At 41.4% G+C, this 21,581-nt stretch overlaps 2 protein-coding genes across 2 annotated transcripts in view; one reads left to right on the top strand and one right to left on the bottom strand.

Moving 5' to 3' along the window:
• The window catches only part of marchf8 (membrane-associated ring finger (C3HC4) 8), a 67,216-nt gene extending 54,692 nt beyond the window's left edge, over positions 1-12,524 (top strand). Inside the window, exons 5-7 of the mRNA XM_079169091.1 lie at positions 5,038-5,218; positions 6,076-6,211; positions 8,959-12,524. Of these exons, the coding sequence (XP_079025217.1) occupies positions 5,038-5,218; positions 6,076-6,211; positions 8,959-9,263 (622 nt within the window). The 3' untranslated portion in view covers positions 9,264-12,524. The remainder of the gene's footprint in view (positions 1-5,037; positions 5,219-6,075; positions 6,212-8,958) is intronic.
• Positions 12,525-12,748: 224 nt separating this feature from the next.
• Positions 12,749-18,471, bottom strand: alox5a (arachidonate 5-lipoxygenase a; the record flags this gene model as incomplete). The annotated part of the gene is made up of 14 exons (XM_079168282.1): positions 12,749-13,047; positions 13,192-13,362; positions 14,011-14,111; positions 14,466-14,587; positions 14,736-14,914; positions 15,172-15,258; positions 15,339-15,542; positions 15,623-15,769; positions 15,864-16,036; positions 16,133-16,239; positions 16,764-16,886; positions 16,972-17,053; positions 17,167-17,365; positions 18,322-18,471. The coding sequence occupies 14 exons, from the start codon at positions 18,469-18,471 to the stop codon at positions 12,868-12,870; spliced, it is 2,025 nt and encodes a 674-aa protein (XP_079024408.1). The 3' UTR covers positions 12,749-12,867.
• Positions 18,472-21,581: the final 3,110 nt, after the last annotated feature.

Consider the following 21,581-nt stretch of genomic DNA (forward strand, 5'->3'; position numbering starts at 1 on the left):
CCTATCTGGAGACTGGTGCAGGTGGGTGACTGTCTGGATGGTATGACTTGGGTGGTCTACCAAGTCACCACCCTGTGACTTGGTAGACCACCCCTGTGCTGTTAGTGGCAGTAAACCCCAGAGCCCTGTGGAGTAGTGGGAGCTTCTCATCCTGTAGTGTAACTACCTAGCAAATATCGTACACCTCAGAAAACATTTGTCCTCAAAACCCCTGCTCGGAGTAGAGCTGTTATTTAGGAGAAGTTTACACATAGACGCTTTGGTCTACACACACTGCAACACCATAACCTGTACTGATTCAACCCCTCATGTGTCTAGAACAGAAATATAACTTCATTTAATTTCATGCCATTTCATTTCACTTCAAAGTTTTCTCAAGGGTGTGCCATGTTTTTCACAGTGCTGTCGAGCTGGGTTTTTTAGAATAATTTTTCAGTGTTGCCAGATCGATGAGGCATTAACGCGAAAATTGGTGATTGATTTTGTCTGTAAACTTTAATCTTTGCAGTAGAGGCAGGACTCGGGGGGGCAATGGCAACGTTAAGGAAAAGATAGAAGGGCAGAGGTCAGGGTAGAACATGTAATAGTATTTGTGAATGAAGTGTTCTTCTCAGAAATTGTGTAACAGAAGCAGAATAATAGACTTTGAACCAGCATCTGTCTTATTGGGTCAACAGGGCCGTCATCTTTTTTCACATGGCAGCCTGTGTGCAATCTGATAGGCTGAGTCAGTCTATGTCAGGAAGGACAGATTGTAAGAAATATTTAATTACAGACCAGGTCACGACTGCGTGGCTCCTACAGATCAGGCTGGGTAGCAGTAGATGTTTCTAAGTCGCCAAGAAATAAAATGTGAGCCCTACATAGATCGCATGGAGAACTTCTGGGTTACAGTATCTGTCTGTCAATACTCCGTCTGGAAGCTGTTCACTGGATTGATGGGGATTAAGTCTTAAGGACAAAGGAATGTCATTTATATGTGTCTGTCTTGTTTTTTTTGGCCCCTCAGCTGTGGTCGGTGCATGTAGTCCGTTTCAGATTATACGTCTTATACAGTACGTCAGCTGTGGGCTGAGAGAGAAACATGAGCTTAGAATTGGCAAAGTGACCAGTTCAGAGATCAGGAGACAGATTATTGGCTTCAAATAGCCTTCGTAGCCTCAGCGCACACAAACAAACACATCGTGGAAGCTTTCCGTCAGGTGGCTTGAAGTGTGATCTCAGAGCACCGAGCCGGATTTCACCTGTATAAATGTGTGTGTGGGAGGTGGTTTTAAACCAATGTTAACTACTCGCTAGCTTTTCATAATTATTAGCTAGCTTTTTCTAATTATTAGCTAGCTTTTTTTATTGATGACATTTCTGAAATGAATGATTTTGTCTCACTCCTTATCAGAAATGTCACTTTGTAGATAAACGTAAAGGTACAAACACATTTACCGTTTCTCATCAAAACACCTTGTGTGTATCCTGACAAACGTATTGAATGCATTTCATTCCTCCTAAATATTTCCAAAGCTGCTTTCTGTAAATATTTTAAAATCCTGCATCACTTATTTATGGCTTGTAGTTGTCTTTTTAACCTGCCTTTTACTGCCACATCAGCAGAAAGGCATGAACCGGGTGTCATTTAACCCTCTGTCATTTGAGAAACATGGCCAACCTTTGAAGTAAATGATAGTTATTGCAGTCAGGCTTCTATTTATTCCGTAGCTGCCTTTTCACCTTCTCCAGTTCTTGCATCTTGCTTCGACCTCTTTCCTTCTTCCCCGTGTTTTAAGGCGTGCACACTCCGCGTCCTCTGTGGTCCTCGTGCACGTACTAGTAGAGCACCAGACAAAAACATAATTCCATAAACCTGCTGGTATTCAAAATAATCACAGAGTACATTTAAGCTTTCACGTCTTCTAATATGAACCACTAGAGTCTATGTTATTCATGTAGTTTCTGAGCAAATTTAATATTCTCTTTTAAGGCAAACACGGCCACAGAAATGGAGACGCGTAACTTCTATGAGGCGTGCAGAGAGGGGAAAGGAGTCAAAAGGAATATGGCTTCCAGTGGTGCTGCCTTTTAATTGAAATGTATTTTTCTCTGATCAGCGTGTCTCTGACAGAGTGTACAGTAGACTTTAAACTGTTCAGACTGAAAACAGGCTGAGAACACAACGCCTCAGATGTCACACTCTGCCCCATACCTCCCCCATGAAAATATGTTTAGCAGAAATGCAAAAAATAAAAAACAGATGGTGTCAAATATTCATTTGAAAATATATGAATAATTGTTTCAGGTTCAGGGCAGAGTATGAATAGCTGGACGGAGGGGATCTGAAAGCCACACATTGAGGTAGTGAAGAGTGCAAAGGTCAGATGATTGCCACAGGATAAGTATGAGGAAACGGACAAGAGTGAACAGGAAGAAAGTGAATGCCCCGCCGGGGCTGTAATGTTGCCGAGCTTGTTTCCTCTCAGCTTGTGCTTGTGATTTCCCGACTCTGTTATGCTTCACATATTTTAATGCTGACATACTGTAATGGCGCCTCTGTCATCTTCAAGTCACTGTTAAACAGGGTGTGTTCTGGCTGCTGAAGTGATGCAAATTAAATTTTAACTTCCCTCCCATGCCTAACGGTGCTTGGAATGTGCTGCTGCCGACACAGTAAATGTAGCTGTTTGGGATTATTCCGTTTAAATGTACTGATGAAGCACACGTCACTTTGAATGGCTGAATTGTGTTTGCTCCGTTTGTGAGATCTCTATACTTTAAAGTGTCTTTTGCAGCAGTTTACAGACGATCTAGCATGAAACCTACATTTCTCAGCTCAAGATCCCTGGAGTCCTCCTCCACTCGTGTTGTTTACTCATCACTTTATTTCCACCATGACTCCATGTGGAGGTGGGATTCTTCTGTTATACCCTCCTATGTTTTCAAACAAAACAACACAGTAACATTAGAATAATTTATCAAATCCATTTCAGCAAGTGCCAACCCTTGATATGAGCACCGAGATAGTCCAGGTCCTCAGGCTGGTTTTTGTTTTTTGTAAAGCGGAGTACACAACAGTGTGTGTGGGAATCTGCAGTTCATCATCTTGTGATCCATACAACAACAATCACACAGACGAAGCAGCTCAGCCATAACCAATAGAGAAAACAACTCTTCCAGAGATGTTAATTGTGCCTCCTCTATCCCTTAATCCTTCGCTCCTCATTCCACTCCCTCCACCTCGTCTATTGAGAAACCCGTTGATATGACCTATTTCTATCCTCTTTTGTTCACTTTGTCTTTTAATCTTGTTACGCTTTGGCCAGATCAGTGTAGTCTGCAAATAGACGTTCTCTTGCTCGCTCACTTTCTTAACATGTGTGGGTGCATGTCTTCATCATGTGTTCTTATCCTCCCCTTAACTGGGATAATGACCAACCCATTTGAACAACCTGTTCTCTTCTCCACCTTCTTTCAATGCCTTTTGTTTACTTGTTCTCTTAGAGCGAGGAGCCACTGCTCTCTGCGTCTCACTCAGGGGAAAACACAGCAGACGCCTTTCCTCCTTTATGCATCTGCTGCTAGAAATCGGTAGAAAAGGTGGACTTGAAGTTGAGGTTTAAATTAACTGCTTGCGCCTTCCCTTGTGCAGCTTGTTGTAGTTGTATTGTGTTTAAAGGTATAATAGCAGATTTTCCCTGGAGAACCTGGTCTGAACAGACATTACATTCTGAGATCACAATGACTTTAGTTTGTGTTTCCTACAAGTTTCGTTTACACTTGTGATATTGACTTGACGAGGTAGGAGGTTGCTCTAACAACCCTTTCCAACCTCTCATTTTGTGCCGTAACAAACTGAAACTTACTGCTTTGGCAGACTGTACCTGGCCTACTGGTGAAACTGTGTACATACAAAGTCTGGATTCTCACATCTATCTCTGCGTCAGACGAATGCACACTCCTTAATATGTGTGACTAATAGCTCCAGCCCTCCAACCTGTCAGTGTCTGATATGTGAACTTTAAGAAGAGCAAGGGTTACTTTGGTCTGATATTAAAATATGATTGGTTTTTGTTACTGAGAGAAATGTGTTAGCAGTAGCATTTCAACTATTACCAGATTTGAGAAGAAAAAGTTGTATTACAGTGACTTGAGGTATTTCTACCCCAGATGGTATTTCTGCAGTTGTCAGGGGTTGGTACTGTATGTGTACAAGTGTAGACATACAGAGTTATTCATCAAAAACTAAAACGGCAACCCACTGCAACAACATCAGCACAGGCATCCATGAGCTTTCTCCACAACTAGCTCAGATAGTCACCACGTGCTTCAAATGAGTCCGTGAAAACTATATAATAAATAGTTTATACATAAGTAATGTATAAAAGGCTGAAATGGTATTGGTGGTTGTAGTACAAATGCAAACTGGATCAAAGCAACTGAAACATTGAGAGTGTCAAAAAATAGTGTATCAATATTCACTTTTATATAGTTAATAGTGAATAATATCCAATTTATAATCTGTTCATAAGAACAAATCATTACAGGCAACTTTTATCAATTCTTCCAACATTGAGACTTAAGATTGCTGCTGCTGCTGCTACAACTGCAGAGTATCTGGGATTCAAATTGCTTTCATCTATTTTGTGCTGCGACGTTGCGAGAACACAGGAGGTTATTTTCTGAAAATGTCATTTTGATTTGCAAATGAAGTGCTTTGAATCAAATGAGTTAGACTTGATTGAGTTTATTCATGTGGGACATGTGCCGTCTTCTGCGTTCAGCGTCTCAATATTTGTGAAATAATGTTTCCACCTGTCTTGCTTTCCTATATCGGTGGCAAGTGTGGAATTAATGAGCATGTTGTCCTGTTACTACTCGAGAATGCTCCAAGTTTGCTCGCAAAAATCAACTTTCCTGGAGTTTGGGAAAATATGTCAGCTTTGCCTGCTAACTTTCCTCTTTTTGATATTTCCTCTCCCCTGTCTTCCTCTTATTACAGCTGCCTTGCCCTCCTAGCTTAGTGTTGACTGTTTTCTTTGGCTCCTGTAGGATTTGTCACTGTGAAGGGGATGAGGAGAGTCCTCTGATCACACCATGCCACTGCACGGGAAGCCTGCGCTTCGTCCACCAGTCCTGTCTACAGCAGTGGATCAAGAGCTCCGACACTCGCTGCTGTGAGCTCTGCAAATATGAGTTCATCATGGAGACCAAGCTCAAACCACTGCGCAAGGTAAGACATAGTTTGCATGTGTGCATATTTGTCTGGAGTCAATTACGGCACTCGTTCATTAGTTCAGCCTCATTGCAGCTCCAAGTGTCCGAACTTGGCTCACGTCACTCCGTCGATGTGAGGCAGAAAATGCCAAAAGCTGCCTCCAATCTGTCACACGGATAACACAAGCATGACACCGACTTTTGAAGCATTTTTTCAGAAGTGGAGCTCGTTGGGGAGGAGGAGTCAGAGATGGCACACGCCCAATAACGGCTCTTATCAATCGCTGTGGCCTGGAGATAGCAGGACACTAATTAAAATCCCGCCACCCTTCATTAGCTGCACAAAGGGCCTTTAACAAATGCTCAGCTGGTAATAGCTTCTGAATGGCACTGGTGAATATTGAAGTTGTTCAAAGATGAGATGAGGATGTCGGTCTCGGTGTAAAGTGTTTATCAAAGGGTGCTTGGTTTCATCTCGCACTGCAATTCCCGCTTCTCTTCAAAATGACCCTGCAATCAAAGGAATGCATTTTGGATGTTGAGAGGCTATACAGCTCATTTACAGCTCTGATGGTGCCGGCATTACATTTTGTGTTTTCTTTGTAACGCTGGGCTCGGTTCCTGATAATGTATTGTGAAGCCAATGACCTGTGGGCTGTTTCTTCTCTGTTTTACTCGCCACGCCAAGAAACGTTATGTAGCATTGGATCTTAATCACAGAAGCCAAACGCTTTTAACAGTTTTATCGCTTTAAGTGTTGAGTGTGTGTGTGTGTGTGTGTGTGTGTTTTGAAAGCTGCGGTCTTTGCGTGTGAATGTATAGTTGACCTCCTCAAATTGTTCTTTCTTTGTCCTCTCCTGCTCTCTGTCGCAGTGGGAGAAGCTACAGATGACGGCGAGCGAGAGAAGGAAGATCATTTGTTCGGTCACCTTCCATGTCATCGCCATCACCTGCGTGGTGTGGTCGCTGTACGTCCTCATCGACAGGACAGCGGAGGAAATCAAACAAGGTCAGCGCATGACTGGGACGCACACACAAACATACATTGACGTAACGTTGTTGTTTGTGTTGGATGTCATCCATTCTAGACTGTCATCCATGTTCAGTATTTAATGACACATCTGCATAACTGTAGTGTTATTTCAGTATTGAGTTCAAATAGTGTGAAATGTTCTCTAAGACTGGAATACATGTCGGCGTAATTCACTTGCAGAAGCTCCGCGGGCATCAAAGGCACGAACCAATGTGTAGACGGGTGTGCTGAGATTCTTTCAGAGATTATCTTCCGTCTGTTCGTATTTTGGAATTTCACTTCAATTCAGTTCGCTTTGATTTCAGACCTGTGGTCCATAAAAGTTCAGAGATAATAGAAAAGAGATTTTAAAAGTAGATCTTTACATCCATCATTATAAGATCCAATTTGAGATTGTGACTTTCAGAGTGAGGTGGTTTTGGTTCATCCTTAACTTCTTCAAGGGAGTTAAATCAGGTTTTGTGTGCGTGATGTGAATTAAAATTACAAGTTGAAAGTATTTTCGGTGATTAGTCCCGTCAACAAAAGGCCCTCTCTTGAGAGTTTATACTGTATTTGAAGCTACAGTCGGAAATCTTTAGTTTGGACAAAGACTGGAAGCAGCTAGGCTGGCTCTGTCACAAGGGAACATAGTGTTACTGTGGACAGGTGTACCAGATTGAACAAATGGGATTTAACTTGTAAAATAGTGAGCTAACCGGCTGCTGACTGTAGCAAGTGGTCAGTAGGGCGTTATGGTCTTTTTAAAACGTCAAAGTAAGAGGAAAACGTGAGCAGGAGTTAAATAGTCCCTTCGGCAGCCCTTAGAGCCTGGGCTGCTCCTTATTTCCATCTCCAACAAAGTGGTCAGCAGCACTGAGCTACGGACAGATTGATTGACGGAGCGCCGCGCTCTCGTTACCGGGGCTAAAAATGGAGACGGCTGCTTTAACGATGAGCTGCTGTATCATCCGCTGGCACCACGTCTGCTGCCGCTCACTCCTCTTTGGCATATTTGGTGCTTCTGAGACAGCGTACAGATGGAAGAGCAGGCTGTGCCTGTTTAGCCCGACCTGATGATTCAGACTTGTTAGAGTCCCAGTGGGCTGTCAGGTTCAGTCACCATGGTGGTGCCAAATAGCTCCTCACCAGTCCTGTTTGTCCTCTGCCAAGTCACACAGAGGCCAGGTTATGTTTTGTCTCCCAATGTGCTTGCAAAGATTATAATCTTTGAATTAAGATCGAATGTGCCTTGAAATGTTTTCCATTGTCTTCTTTGATTTGTTTATGATTGCATGATGAGTTACATCCAACTGTAATACTTGACTTTTCTTTCAATTTCTGCGCATTTCTATCAATCTGTTTGTGTGTCTTTGGTAAAACATGATACTTACACTTTCTTTACTCATGCAGCCGGAAGAATCCCAGGTAAACATTTCAACTTTGGCCCTTTGGCTTTCAAATTGTGTTTTCCCCGTCAGCTTTTCTGTCAGCTGTGTCTGGTTCTTTTCCAACTGCACTTTCCTTCCCTTTCCTTCCCTTTCCTTCCCTTTCCTTCCCCTGTCTGCCTTGATTTCAGGATAAAAATAATGTTTCTTCACCCTTAAAGCTGAATATATATATATTCACACCACCTCACTGAATGTTCCAACCTAATGAATGCAGAGAGACACTGAGTCAAACATGCTGTGATTTATTTTCTGTGTTATCCTTAATTAGAAAAGACCTCACTGACATATTCTCACACAACAAACAACTTGCTAATCTCTCCTCATGAAGTTATATATAAGCATAGTTAATACCTGACTGATTATACTCTGTATTCTTCCCATTATATGAAGCATTTTGTATTTCATTCCATATATTTATTCTATCATCAAGGGCAGGATTTAGTAATTCATTTGTGGACCTTCTTTGCCTTAATATCTCAAACTACCTGAAATATTATAGCCAACAGCTGTGAATCTTTAAAAGATTATTTTTGTTTTCTCCTTGTTGTTTTTGAAGATCTCTGTTATGCCTCCTTGCGTTGCAGCTTGTTACAAAAATGTACACTCCCATCATTTTAATATTTTTTTACCTCTTACTTGGAGCTTTATGGCTTCGCCATTTTTGCAATTTGCAGACAACTGCCTCAGGAGGCATAGAAATGTTTTCGCACAGTTTAGCAAATTTACTACGAATCACCATTTTTAAAGCCTGCTGCTAGTGTTGTAATTTTTTAGTGGTGTTCTCGCTTCTCAAGCAATCATTTTTTTGTTATATGCAATTGTTTTGGGGGGTATTTCATGCCTGAAATTGACAGAAACATTGGCGAGATGGCAGGAAATGAGGGTCCACTAGGAAGCCCCCATTTGTTTTTATTCATGTTGATGATTACATTTATCAATGATTACACAATGAGCATTTATTTATGGTAGTTTATTTAATGTAGTTGTAAGTGCAGACTGTTCCTAAAAGTAGTTGGCGATCTGCATAGAATCCTCTATCACCGTATGAGTTGTATGTCACATTGTGGATATGTGTTGTGTGATGCATTTTTCAGGAAAATCAATCTAGAAATAGTTTCTAATTCAGTGAAAGAAATATCTGAGAAATCAGGAAATGTTATCACATTCATGCAACGGTAATACTAAAATGCAATTATTTCCCAACTGGTTTGAATTTGTTTTGCATTATTTCTTTTCTGGTCTATGTTTGACTGGTGCACATGTTTCTTTTTTTGTCTGCTCTCTGTTCCTCAGGACTCCTAGAATGGCCTTTCTGGACCAAACTGGTGGTGGTGGCCATCGGCTTTACGGGTGGACTGGTGTTCATGTACGTCCAGTGCAAAGTCTACATCCATCTATGGAGGAGACTCAAGGCTTACAACCGGGTCATATACGTCCAGAACCGGCCAGAAACGTGTAAAAAGCTGTTACTGGAGAAGCCGCCCCTCATGGAGCCAAGTCTGGAGAACAAGGAAGCTCTGGCGCCAACCCTGTCGGACACAAACTCCTCCCAGTACACGGAGACGGAGGACTACAGTATGGAGGTGCTCCATGTCTGACCACTCAGTCCATGGTTGTCCTACTACTCATACTTCACACACAGACAGGCACACAGTGAAGAGCAGCCGTTGTGGAAACGCTCGCCGACTGAGGAACGACCACACACTCCTCTTCCTCTGATCCCAGACTGACCCACTGTCCTCTTCTGGACGTCTTATATTCCCAACACTTCGTCCACAGAGACAAACAGACAATGATCGTCTTCTTCTATCCACATTCATCCTATCTTATCCCTTCCTCCACCTGCACCCTGAATCCACGTCTCTCCTTTCCTAGGACCAGACTGTTTTTACTGACTTCTATATAGGTCTGAAGAGGCCTGGAGCGTACCACTTTACACACACACACACACACACACACACACACACACACACACACACACACACACACACACACACACACACGCTCTTGTTTGTACACCTCTGGGAGAGCAGGACTGAGACAAACAGACTCACAAACAGCCCCGGAGGTCGACACATTTCTGATGCGTGGTTTCTTTGCTTGTGGGTTTGTTCGATTTGTTTGTTTTTACCTCCTGTGAGTCTCGGGGCTAAACTGCCGTGGATCAGTATGTAGCGCCACGCATCGGATCTCTGGAACATTCCAGCTACTGCCATCTCTTTTGCTGTGGTCCGTCAGCCCAGAGCTGCTCTGGATCCGACCAGACCATGATCTGGACATGCATTGAAGCACTTTTGTTTTTTAGTTCCCACAACAAATCCCCTCCCTTCCTCTTGCCCTTTTTTTCTTTAATATGAATAAAGTCTTACTGTATATGTTGTACATGCAGGAGAGCACATTCAAACTTCAAACTCCTGTTTTATTTGACATTTCTTCACACGCGCATATACATGTATATTAAGCCTCCTGTGGATGACAAAAAAAAGGAATTGGTGGTTAAAGAAATGAATTCATGCTGAAAGAAACATCTGAGTGTTTTAGTCAAAATACAAAAAAAAATCATTTTGAATACGACGTCAGACTCAAAGTTCTAATGCAGATAATGGAAAATCCAGCCACATGACTTCTGTACCCCAACATGATCTTTCTGAAGGCTTTGAGAATGTAAACTTTAAAAAAAGAAATTAAAAAAAGAAAAAAAGAAAAGAAAGATTTTTTTTTACTGGTCACAGGAAATTGCGAGATAATTTCCATGTCTTGAGAACATTGCGAGAGCCTTTGGGCATAAACGGCACCGCTCATGTTTTTCTATCATGCGAATGACACGGTATTTACAGTGTGATATTCCATGTGCAGCTTTTAATATGCTGATTTGTTTGCTTGGTCCCGGGATACGCCCTGGGAAATTCACAGCTGCCTATTTTCAGTCTGTCCTCCCACCGTTCAGGCAGTGCGTTGATTGATCCCAAATTGATAGTTTTGATTAAGCTGTAACTGTGTGTATTTGAATTTTGACTGCTGAATCGGGTTCTGCTCTGCAGGACCCACACATTTACAACTCATCCCTTCAGTTACGTTAACGCACGAGAATAAGGTGAAAGATATGATTGTTATTGAGCGTTTCAGACAAGCAGAAGTCTCTTCTACGGCGAAAGTTTCTCTTTTTCTTTTTAACAGACTCTCATCACATGGTAATCACACGACCTCCCAATCAATGGAGTGTTAACTTTATCTCACATCTGGCCTCATGTCGCTCAAATGAGACAAATTGCTCCAACACCTTTTTTTTTTTTTTTTCATTTCTAAAAGGAAGCACAAGTTAAATACTGTCACTGCATTATTACAGCATGAACGATTGGATGCAATGCATGCACACATACATTTGCTGCCTGTGACAGACCGATATACAGTACAGTGCAAGTCATCTCTCACTGATGAGCTGACTGGAGAGCCATCTGCTGGCGAGAAGCTGATGTCTGATGTCGGCAGCGGTTGATTTCTCAGGGCGATGTGTTTTGGGGCTTACAGTCATTGTAAGTGCTTTGTGTATGTGGGAGCACAGTGATGCCAGGCTCATGTTGAGCCTCACAGCCATTCCAGCAACACACACACACACACACACACAAAAAACTGTCTTTGATACCAGTGTACTGTCTGTGAACAACGATGGTCCAACAACATGTGTGACACAATTACTGCTCAGCAGCAGCAGCAATAACTGAAATCCATGCTTTGTCTTTTTTGCAACAACTCATACTGTACTTGTGTATATGCCCCACAGTGACTTGAGATCTGGAGTCTAATATAATTTTAATACATAATATGAGCCGAGGGAGTTATTGTGTGTCAAGTTGGATTAAGACCTAGTAATGAGAAGCTTCTCTGGAACTTTGATACCCGCGAGGCTCAGTGCAAATAGACAGATAAAAAGTGCAATTACCCTTTTGTTGATATTCTATTCTATAGTTATGTAATGGTGTTTAATGTCCAGGGTGTCCTCTGGGTATAAAATGATTATTTCTTCATTTTGTGTTGTATTTATTTTAAAAAGAAAACAGAGTACAATTTGTTCATTTAAAAAAAACAAAAAACCCTTTCATTAGTACTTTTATGCAACTTACACTTTTTTTTTGTTCCCAGGCATAAATACCTGAACATCACTTTGTTTCGCAGTTCAGATATCAGAGTTGTAAAAAGCTTGATTGTGAATATCTGCTCTACCGTCTTGCTTTTTAAAATGCTTGATGAATTTTGTCCTAAATGTATAGACATTAAACCGCAGAATCCCATTTAATCATGTCATATTTTTCAAATAAACAACATGGAATAATTAGACATGTAGTTTCCTTGAGGTGGAAGATAGAAGATGGACTACAGATTGTGATTTTTTTTTTTTTTTACTTTCTAGTCATAGGAGCTGGCTCCTTTCATGAAGTCTGAGACAGAAGATTTGAGGCCACTTTGGGACGCTTTTATAAGCAGACGTGTTCCTCTCTGAGAGCAGCTTTTTATTCTTTGCTTTCTTTCTTAGTGCCGCCTCTCATGATGAAGTGATTTCTTCATTTTATAATCCTACTAAGCACATTGTCTCGACCCTGTCGCTTACGTTTGATCATGTCTGGGAATAGTGTAACTTGCATAAAGCTACATTTGTTTACTACTGACTGGACTTGAACATATATGACTGTTCCCCTGTCTTATGATATCATTCCACAAGTTTGTCTGTGAATTTACTTTGGAATAGTAACTGTAAAAAATTTGTAAACGTACTTATGTTTTTAAAATAAATATTGATGTGTTTTTCAGTTTAATTTCCCATTATTGAACAAAGTATGTAGAATTAAAAAGAACAACCAAATAAAAATTAAGTTACTTTTAACGCTTTGTGTCTTTCAATGTAAGCCGTGTGTTTAGAATTTGAATGTTGTGGTAACAGGATTTGTTGGAAAAGGTTAATATTTCAGTATCACTAGATGTGAAGCAGTTCAACATCTTCTGATTTACACCACCGAAGAAGGAGCAGACAAAAAACAATTAAGACATAAAGTTGAGGCTCTTTTTTTTTTTTGTCAGCACATTTTAATATACAGAAGTACCACAGGAACACACTCGGGTGACAGAGTTTTTTTAACATCTCAGTGATATCAGCAGAACTTCAATGTGCTATTGGCAAAATATTTCGCAGACTCGTGATTTTATTCCTCAAACAGCGACACTGTTTGGGATTTTGTCGGGGGACATGTTGTAGTACGGCAGCTTCTTTCCGTCGTTCCTCTTCTTGATGGAGCTGCTTATCTCTGCCAGCTGCTTCCTGAACGCCTCCATGGCCGCCTTCACTGGCTTCTCTATGAAGTGCTCATCGGGATACATGCCCAGGTACAGCTGCAAGGAGAGGGAGAGGGGTCATTCAGCCAGGAGGTACACTGCAAGGCGCACTGGTCCTTAAAACAAGTCTGTACTGTACTAAGACGTGTGTGTGTAAGAATGATTGCCTGTGTGTCTGGACACTGGGTGCCCTTTCCGTACCTCTCCCTCCTGGTACTGGCTGAGGGCCCAGACGGCCCCCAGGTGCCAGCTGGAACGTCCGCGATCAGGAAGGCTCTCGATGATCAAGTTCACGTTTGCCAGGCCCTTCTGGTTGGGCGGGGGCCTTCTCATGGTAGATGGAGCGTTGGGGATCCAGGAACACCAGTCGTACTACACACAATGTACACAAAGATACAGAATGTGAATGCAGTCATTTTGACTCAAGTATTGTACTTTTTACTCCACTACATTTATCTGACAGCTGTGATTACTAGATGCATTACAGAAAATACTACGCATTGTTAAATAATAAACCAGTGAAAATCCAAATTTTTCTGATGACCTCCTTACTCAGAAAGCTGTTTCTCGCTTGGCCTCAAAAATCTGAGAAAAGTATACAAAAAAAAATGTTCTCCTTTCTTGCCCCATTAATCATCTCATGACTCCTCAGATTTATCTTGTGACCCGCTGATGACTGGAATGAACTACTTTGCTGTTTATAGTAGTTAAAACAGGATGCATCAGCATTAGAAATCCAATAATATAATCTACTATAATATATCAGTCACATTTTTCTTCAGAACAAGCAATGTTACTTTTGATATATTAAGTACATTTTGCTGATAATATTGTACTTTTACTTAAATAGGATTTTGAATGAAGGAGTATTTGTATGCTGTTCTGGTAGTTTTACTGAAGTCAAGAATATGAGTACTTCCTCCTCCACACACTCAACAGTCAGAGGACCTTCAGAACTCCCTTCACATCAGACTTATAAATTTAAGATATTGAATATTAGGTTGATTATCTATTACTCACCTGTCCGAAGTTGACCGCTGCATGCTGGGCCGAAGCAGTGAACACAATGACGGTCAGATACTCTGTCAGCTCCTCACGTGATTTCAGGGACTTGGGAAATTCTGTGCACAGATAAGATTGACAAAGTGAGCTTGAATCTGTACAAAATCCCTGTGTGAAATATCCTTGCACAATGCAGGTAATGGAGAAATGCCAGAAGGGTTTTACAACACTGCAGCAGTGACACCATCACCATCCTGTGGCTTCCTGTCTTCACCCTGAAGCTATTCGTCTATAACGGAACAGATGTGAATTTGTAATGCTGTCTGTTCCCTGACATACCTGCTCCTCCAGAAAACCCAACACTAATAAAGAAATTGAACGTTGAGCTGCTTCTCTCCCTGGGAAGATAAACTTTAAATATTGCTACATTTTGAGGATAATGAGACAACAGGGAGTCGGTAATGTGTACCCACCACAGTTATCGAAGTCCTGCATACCGAAGCTGCACACATCTTTAATGAAGGCCTGGATTTCTTCGTCTTCCTGCACCGTCTCATCGCTGGTGTAGTAAATATGCACCACATCAGACACAAAACTGCCAGAAAGAAAAGAAGAAAGCAGTCAGGTATAGAGAAAGTAACTGTTGATAATAATCTGTTGTTATGGCTGTTTTCTGTCCCTCAAACACACAAACTATTCTTCAGTGCCGTCTACAAAAACTCCTACAAAGAGTTGTTCTTCACCTCTTGGTGGCCTCCCACACCTTGTAGCCGTCGTCTCTGTAGAAGTAGGTGGGCAGCTCCTCCTTGTCGTCCACACCGCGGGCCTTGATAATATCCGGGAAGCACAGAGACCTGAAAGTCAGAGACTTCATGGCCTTTTGAATCATCTGGACGTGACCGCCTCCACCTGTTGCGTTTGCCTTGACGAGGATGGAGAAGATACAGCGTCACCCTCATTACTCTTGCAGCTATTTATGGTGCTTTTGAGAGTCCATTACTGAATGCACTATGACCTATTTTAAGCAAAGAAATCCTATGAGTCTACATATAACTGTGACATGTCGTTTCATTAGAGGAAGGTAAAAGGCCTTTTGGGGTTCTTTTCCTCCGTTTTTGGGGTAAATTTCACTAAAAAATCAGTTGAGAGTATTACGTTTTTCTGTATCCACAAACTCACCTTGTCAAAGATGCCGCACTCACAGATGAGCTGCTCTCTGGCCTTGGTGTTGATTGCCATGGTAAAACGAATGTGTGGGACAAGTAGCTGGAAGAAGGAGCACCAATCAATCCATGAATCAATCAATCAAATGAATCAATCAGTCAGTTGACCAGTCAGAGTTTTACCTTATACACAGGGTGAACAGCAGGGAGCTGCCTGTGCATGGCAACAGCAAACACCTCTGTTATCAGATGAGTCCTGAGCAGGTGTGTGATGGTCTGGTGGTACTGGAAGTCGGCTGAGCGGACCCAGATCTTAGCCAGCAGCCAGTCGTGCTGACCATCGGTGGGCAGGAAGATCGGTTGGTTTTCCCCTGGAGTCTGCCCAAGCTGGCAGGACAAGGGGCAGGCATGAAGAAATTGATTTATACTGAAATGTTTCCGTAATTTGCGGCTCACCATCTCAGTACCTGTATGGCTATGGGCAGGATCTTGTTCCGAGCGTTCTTGTAGAGCAGACAGATCGGAGCTGCCAGGTACTGCAGCGTGCACGGGTCTGTGCGGTTAGGACTGATGCCTTCCAACACCTCGTAGTCCACTATGTAGATGTTACCTGCCTGGAGCCGGAACGTTGATTCACACAATACGTCAGTGGGACAATTTAAGTGAGACATAACTGAATATAGGTTCACAGAAACAGACACCGTCTACCTCTATTTCCTGCTCCAGAGTCAGCTCCCTCTCCAGGCTGACAGAAACCATCTCATGAGTGACGGGAAACTTGTCAGGAAGTTTGGTGCACTTTCGGATCACCACGGGGTTGCAGCCGTTTAGAAATTGGTACCCAAACATGAAGTCCTCTTTCCAGTGTTGCATCACATACTCTGGATATAATATAATATAATATAATATAATATAATATAACATAACATCACATCACATCACATCACATCATATCACATCACATATGTGAGGCTGACCTGAGATTGTGTTTTTGATTCTCACAAAGATCTTCTCAAAGTCAGCGAAGTCACTCCAGGAGGACTGGAACATGTGCATGAACTGGTTCACGAACAGGTTCTCTATTCTGGAAAGTCATCATCATCATGATCATCAGCATTACATTCATCACCATATTCATAGCAAAAAGGTCACAGTATTTTCAAAAATCAGATGCATTTTCATTTACTATGCCAATTAAACTCTAAACGTGTTATACTGTATGCAGTTATGATGATTTTCTGCAGAAAGAAGCTTTGCAGCTTTGATATTTTTGCAATGTTTAGCAGAAGTACTGCATGATGCAAACAGTTTGGGATTTGTTTTGGTATTGTGTCTCTGTGCAAGCTCTCATGCCTGCACGAAGGCGCAATGCAAATGTCCCTGGTAATAAACACACAATGACCCTTCTGTTTATCCAGGAAATCATGTGTACAGAAAATAGCTGGTGCTCAACATGTGACCGTGGCATCATGAAAGATGAAAAACATCTCGGGCGTTAAAGCTCCATTGAATCACTCTGTTCTGTATTGAGGGGGCGTCAGTTGTCCTGACAACTAATGTAAACCTGTTAAAGCTCTACTACAGCGGCCTGTTTGAGGGAGCACGTACGCTTTACTGTAGTTCAGTACGAAGTCCACTCCCTTCTCACTGTCAAACTGGATGTCCCGGGGCAAATCCTTGTGTCTGTTAGCATCTATGCTCATAGGAAAGCCTGGCTGCCACTCCTTCCATCTGCAGAGGACAGCAGAGTTGTTAGTGAGCCGCCTCAGCCTTCTGTAACACACAACCACACACTGCATGTGCAGAGTGAACTTGCCTGTAGGTTTTCCTCCTCATGTCCAGCTCTTTTTGTCTGTGCTGCTTGACCAGGCTGGTCTTATCATCCTGAGGCAGATGTGCTGCAACAGACACAAGACAATGAGGGACGGAGCTCGTTACTGCAGACTCTGACTGATGACAGCGAGGAGGCAGGCGGTCTGTTAGGAAAACTAAATAAAGTGAACTGATGTACCTCTTCCATCCCGCAGCACCACTTCCTTGTCATCCACCAGCCAGCGGAAGCAGGGGAACTCCAAGTAGTCTCCAGACGGGGTCTTGACTGTGATGTACTTGCAGTACCAGTCATCATGCACCCAGTACTTCTTCTTCTCAATCTTCACCAACAAAATCTCTCCCAGGTTCTCCCCGACCCTCACGTCATAAGAGTCCACCTGCAATTTAGTCAGCGGCTAAATAAATAAGCTTTAAAAAGTAGAGTAACTTAGTGAATCAGGTGTGTATTGTTAGTTTTGTGTTGTTCTTTTTAAGGAAAACGGGTAAAACACATTTCACATACATCAATGTCACATGTGCTTTTTTGTAAGGAACATGAATTTCACAGGTAATACCATGTTCACACATGCAGAGAACGTTGTAGGAAGCGAACATATGTGACTTTAGTATTTTATATAATAAAAACATTATTTATGTGCATGAAATATATATTTTCAACTTAAATTGCAGCTTTGCAAGGGGCAACAAATTACAATGGCAAAAAGCGTTTTATTTAAAAAACTGTATGAAGAATGCTAAATTGATGCTACATTTTAACTTTAATACCTCATCGCACCTTTACCAAGCCCCACCTCTTTAGTATTGCTTTTGTTTACTTTTATTTATTTTAATCTCTAGTATATTTATTACCTTTATATTGTCTTTATTTTATGTTTTTATACTGAAACACTATGTGAAGTCAGATCTAATAACAAACTACTTATATCTCATCTTACGGCTATATTTGTAACAGTTTATTTATTCAAAAATATATTTTAGTGGCATTGTGGAAAGACATTGAACAGTGTGCAGTATAATGTAAAAGATAAGAAAACATTTATAAAAGATTTTTATATTTTCCATTCAAACCGACTTCACGTTCAGAACAGCAAATATTTTCTTAGATTTCTTCTTTCTACTCATTTTTGTTTTCCCCTCCAAAATAAAAGCTGTTCATTTTCAAACAGAGTCAACTTGAAGTTACATCTTTGTTGTAACGTCTTCCTCTTTCAGGTCAGCATGTCAACAATCTCACCCAGCGTTTGTGTCTAGTTGTTGATGCTCGGCATTCATCAGAATTTAAAAAATGAATGTGTTTGTCACACAGTCATCCTCACAGTGTAACGTCACTTACCGCCCCCCTCTCAAAGTCATTGTACAGAGCTTTGTCCAGCAGCGTTCTCTCGCTGCATCCCTCCGTGCCCACCAGAGTAACGTAGACATAATCATCCGTCCCTGCGAACCACTGGCTCCCTGTGGAAACAGTCACTGTGTAAGAAGGCATGGTCGGCCACACAGGTCCAAACGCCCTCTGAAGATGAAGAAACCTGCAGAAGAGCTACAACCACCCCCGAGAGTGTTCGCCTCAAGATTTTAGGGAAGGCAAGTTCCCCCTTCTTCAAAGCTGTGTCGTACACTTCTCATTGCTCTTGCAAAATGCAGACAATGTGTAATCAGGCTGAAGAGGGAGTTACAGGACACATACCTCCGCCCTCTTACTATTAATGAGGTCAGAATACAATACGACTGTCCTTCCTAGATGTGTTATCAGTGGTGATTTTGTGACACAAATGTGGCCGCAGGGACCGGAGGGTTGATATCAAATTCATAGTCTTTGTCTGCAAACAACAGGAGGGTGTTTTATAAAAATAGAATAGAATGAAGAAGAATCACAGGGTTTTAAATTTGAGCAGTTTTACTATGTTGAACTGAAGATGTGGAAATGAAAGCAACACGTGAATGTACACATCTTCTACACTTCACATTTACCAGTCAAATCAGGACGTGACTCTGGACAACAACGGGTAGTGTTTTCCAGCTTCGGTGAAATCGATGCAAATGCATCTGTGGTACAGCTGCAACTGTAACATTGACATTAACAGGGGTCTGTGTGTCTGTCTGTGTGAAACTCAAAGTGGGAGATGGAATTAACTTCTTCCTTCTTCACGAGTTTGATGAAGAAAACTCTCTAAAAAGGATTAAAACACATCTGAGTCAGCTACTGCTCCTTGTATTGGAAAAGATCCTTTAAATGTTCACACTCACAGACAAAATAAAGACGCAAGCGTTGGTACAAATGTAAACAAATGTACAAATAGAGAAAAGAACAACTGACAAACAAGAAAAGACATCATTCTCAAAAGTATATATTTCTTTCAGTCACATCTAACGTAGCTTGATGAGTAGTACAGCAGAATATTAGTGATTTACATATATAAATAACTTCCTGTAATCATCTGGTACATTGAGCAGCAGGAACAGAGGTGATCTGTTCTTGAAGGATTGATAGACTTTGTGGACGTAAAAAAAGAATGAGCAATAACAGTGAAAGATCATGTATTTGAAACCAAAGATGGAAATCCAAAGAGCAGTGGATGAAAGCACAGCAGTACTGTGGATGAATGAGTGGTACCGTAAAATGCAGAAATGTTGCTGAATACTATATTTTGTTTCTCAAATGGTAGCTGCCACTTATCACCAGTGAGCGTGATTATAGTCTGGAGCCCACACAGTAGGATACTGTGGCTCATATGCTGTTACATACACTTGGTAATGTACATAGAGGTGTCTCATTTACTCGCACTTTCCAAGATTTGATTTGGGAGAATTATATGTTGTGAGATTCAACTTATGTTCAACTACACCTTCCCGCGCACACACACACACACACACACACACAAGGCGTCGAGCCGTTTGGAGCGGCCGGGTGATTTCCAACAAGAAACATTTTGGTTTCCCTGTGAACTAATCTGGTTAGAAATCTAATTATGGCAGCGTTTTTGTTTTGTTTTGTTTTGATTGATGGCAAACTTCCCAATGAGGAGCTGCTGAGAGGTGACTGAAGACTTTTCCACACCCCACTTCCCCCAACAGTGAATGTCTTTTAAAGTGTTCAGCGGTCCAAGTGAAATCCTCATATATTTAAATATAGTAAAATAATGAATGTGACGTCGCCTGGTAATGCTCGTGTGTGGTGTCTCAGCGTATGAAAGACTTTTTGACAGATTTTTTTCCTATAATTTTAGCTTTTTTTGGTGAACTATTGGGTACATTTTACCTCTTTGGGCCTCCAGCAATTATCCAAATGAAACAATCTGAGAAGTTTAAAGAGGAAACAAATGACTCGCAATTCTCCCCCCTTCATTCATATATAGCGATCTAAAAGCAGAGGCGTCAACTGAAACCATGCAACGAAACTCAAATAAAACACATTCATCTTTGAAGTAAGACATCATAAGCAGAGGAAGGCGAGAGGCTGAACGAAGGAGGAAGATGACGAGGTTCACGTAAACACGAAGGCCAGCGGTGCACTTGAGATCAAAAGTCGTTAAACAACTATTTCATTCATCAGCGATGAGCATTTCTGGGGCAATAACTCCCAAAAAGCCACACAGAAGCTCTCATGAGCAGTTTCAGCTGACTGACCTGGGTTAAAAACACTGCATACATTATACTCACTATGTGGTGACTTGCTTTGGAGAGAGATATATGAGACGTGTATGAATGTTGTGTCCAGCTCTGAGGGTAAATAATACAACTCATATTCAATGCTGCCACCCAGTGGCAACAGGTCACTAAATCAATAAATAAATGAAGAAGAAGCTACAGTGATGAAGTGCAATTTTCTCCTGAATCCCTTCATGGCCCTCACAAATGAAATATACATAAATGAATATTATTACATCCACAAACTAAAATAATCTGAGTGCATAGTAACAAAAAACAGAACACACATGCAGAAAGTGCTCAAATTCAGGGTTTGGCAATAAAATGTTAAATGGTCTTAAACTGTGCCACCTCAGACACTGCATAATTTTTTTAACTTCAAGTTATTTCAAGTTAATTCATTTTAGATTTGTGTAGAGGACAAAAGGAAAGACACACAAACTTCTTCTAAAGAAATTGCACGCGAAAACCTGCACCCTAAATTTAAAGACACCCTAAGCTCTGAGAAAACAAAACATTACAAATCATCAGATTATTAAAAAACTCCAGCTACATTTACACAATAGTCAAGCATTTCATCACCAAGTCTGTAAAAAGAAGAACATGATGTATTTCACTGAGGTCCCTTCTTTGTGAAGAAACTGATTAGAAAGAAACTGCATCTTTGATCATTTTAAGCTGGAGTCCATCTTAAACCATTACGATTAAGAGGACATCTGTGTGAATGAGGGGGCTTCTACGCAATCCATGTCTTGTTGTGGTGTTGCAAACAACAATCTTTGCCCCAAGCCACCCAACCAACCAAACAACCATCCATCCAACCAACCATCCAATCAACCATCCAACCAACCATCCATCCAACCAACCAACCAACCAACCAATCAACCAACCATCCATCCAACCATCCATCCAACCATCCATCCAACCAACCAACCAATCAACCAACCA

This window comes from Pholis gunnellus (assembly GCF_910591455.1).
Source record: "Pholis gunnellus genome assembly, chromosome: 11".
In the NCBI taxonomy this organism is placed as follows: Eukaryota; Metazoa; Chordata; class Actinopteri; order Perciformes; family Pholidae; genus Pholis; species Pholis gunnellus.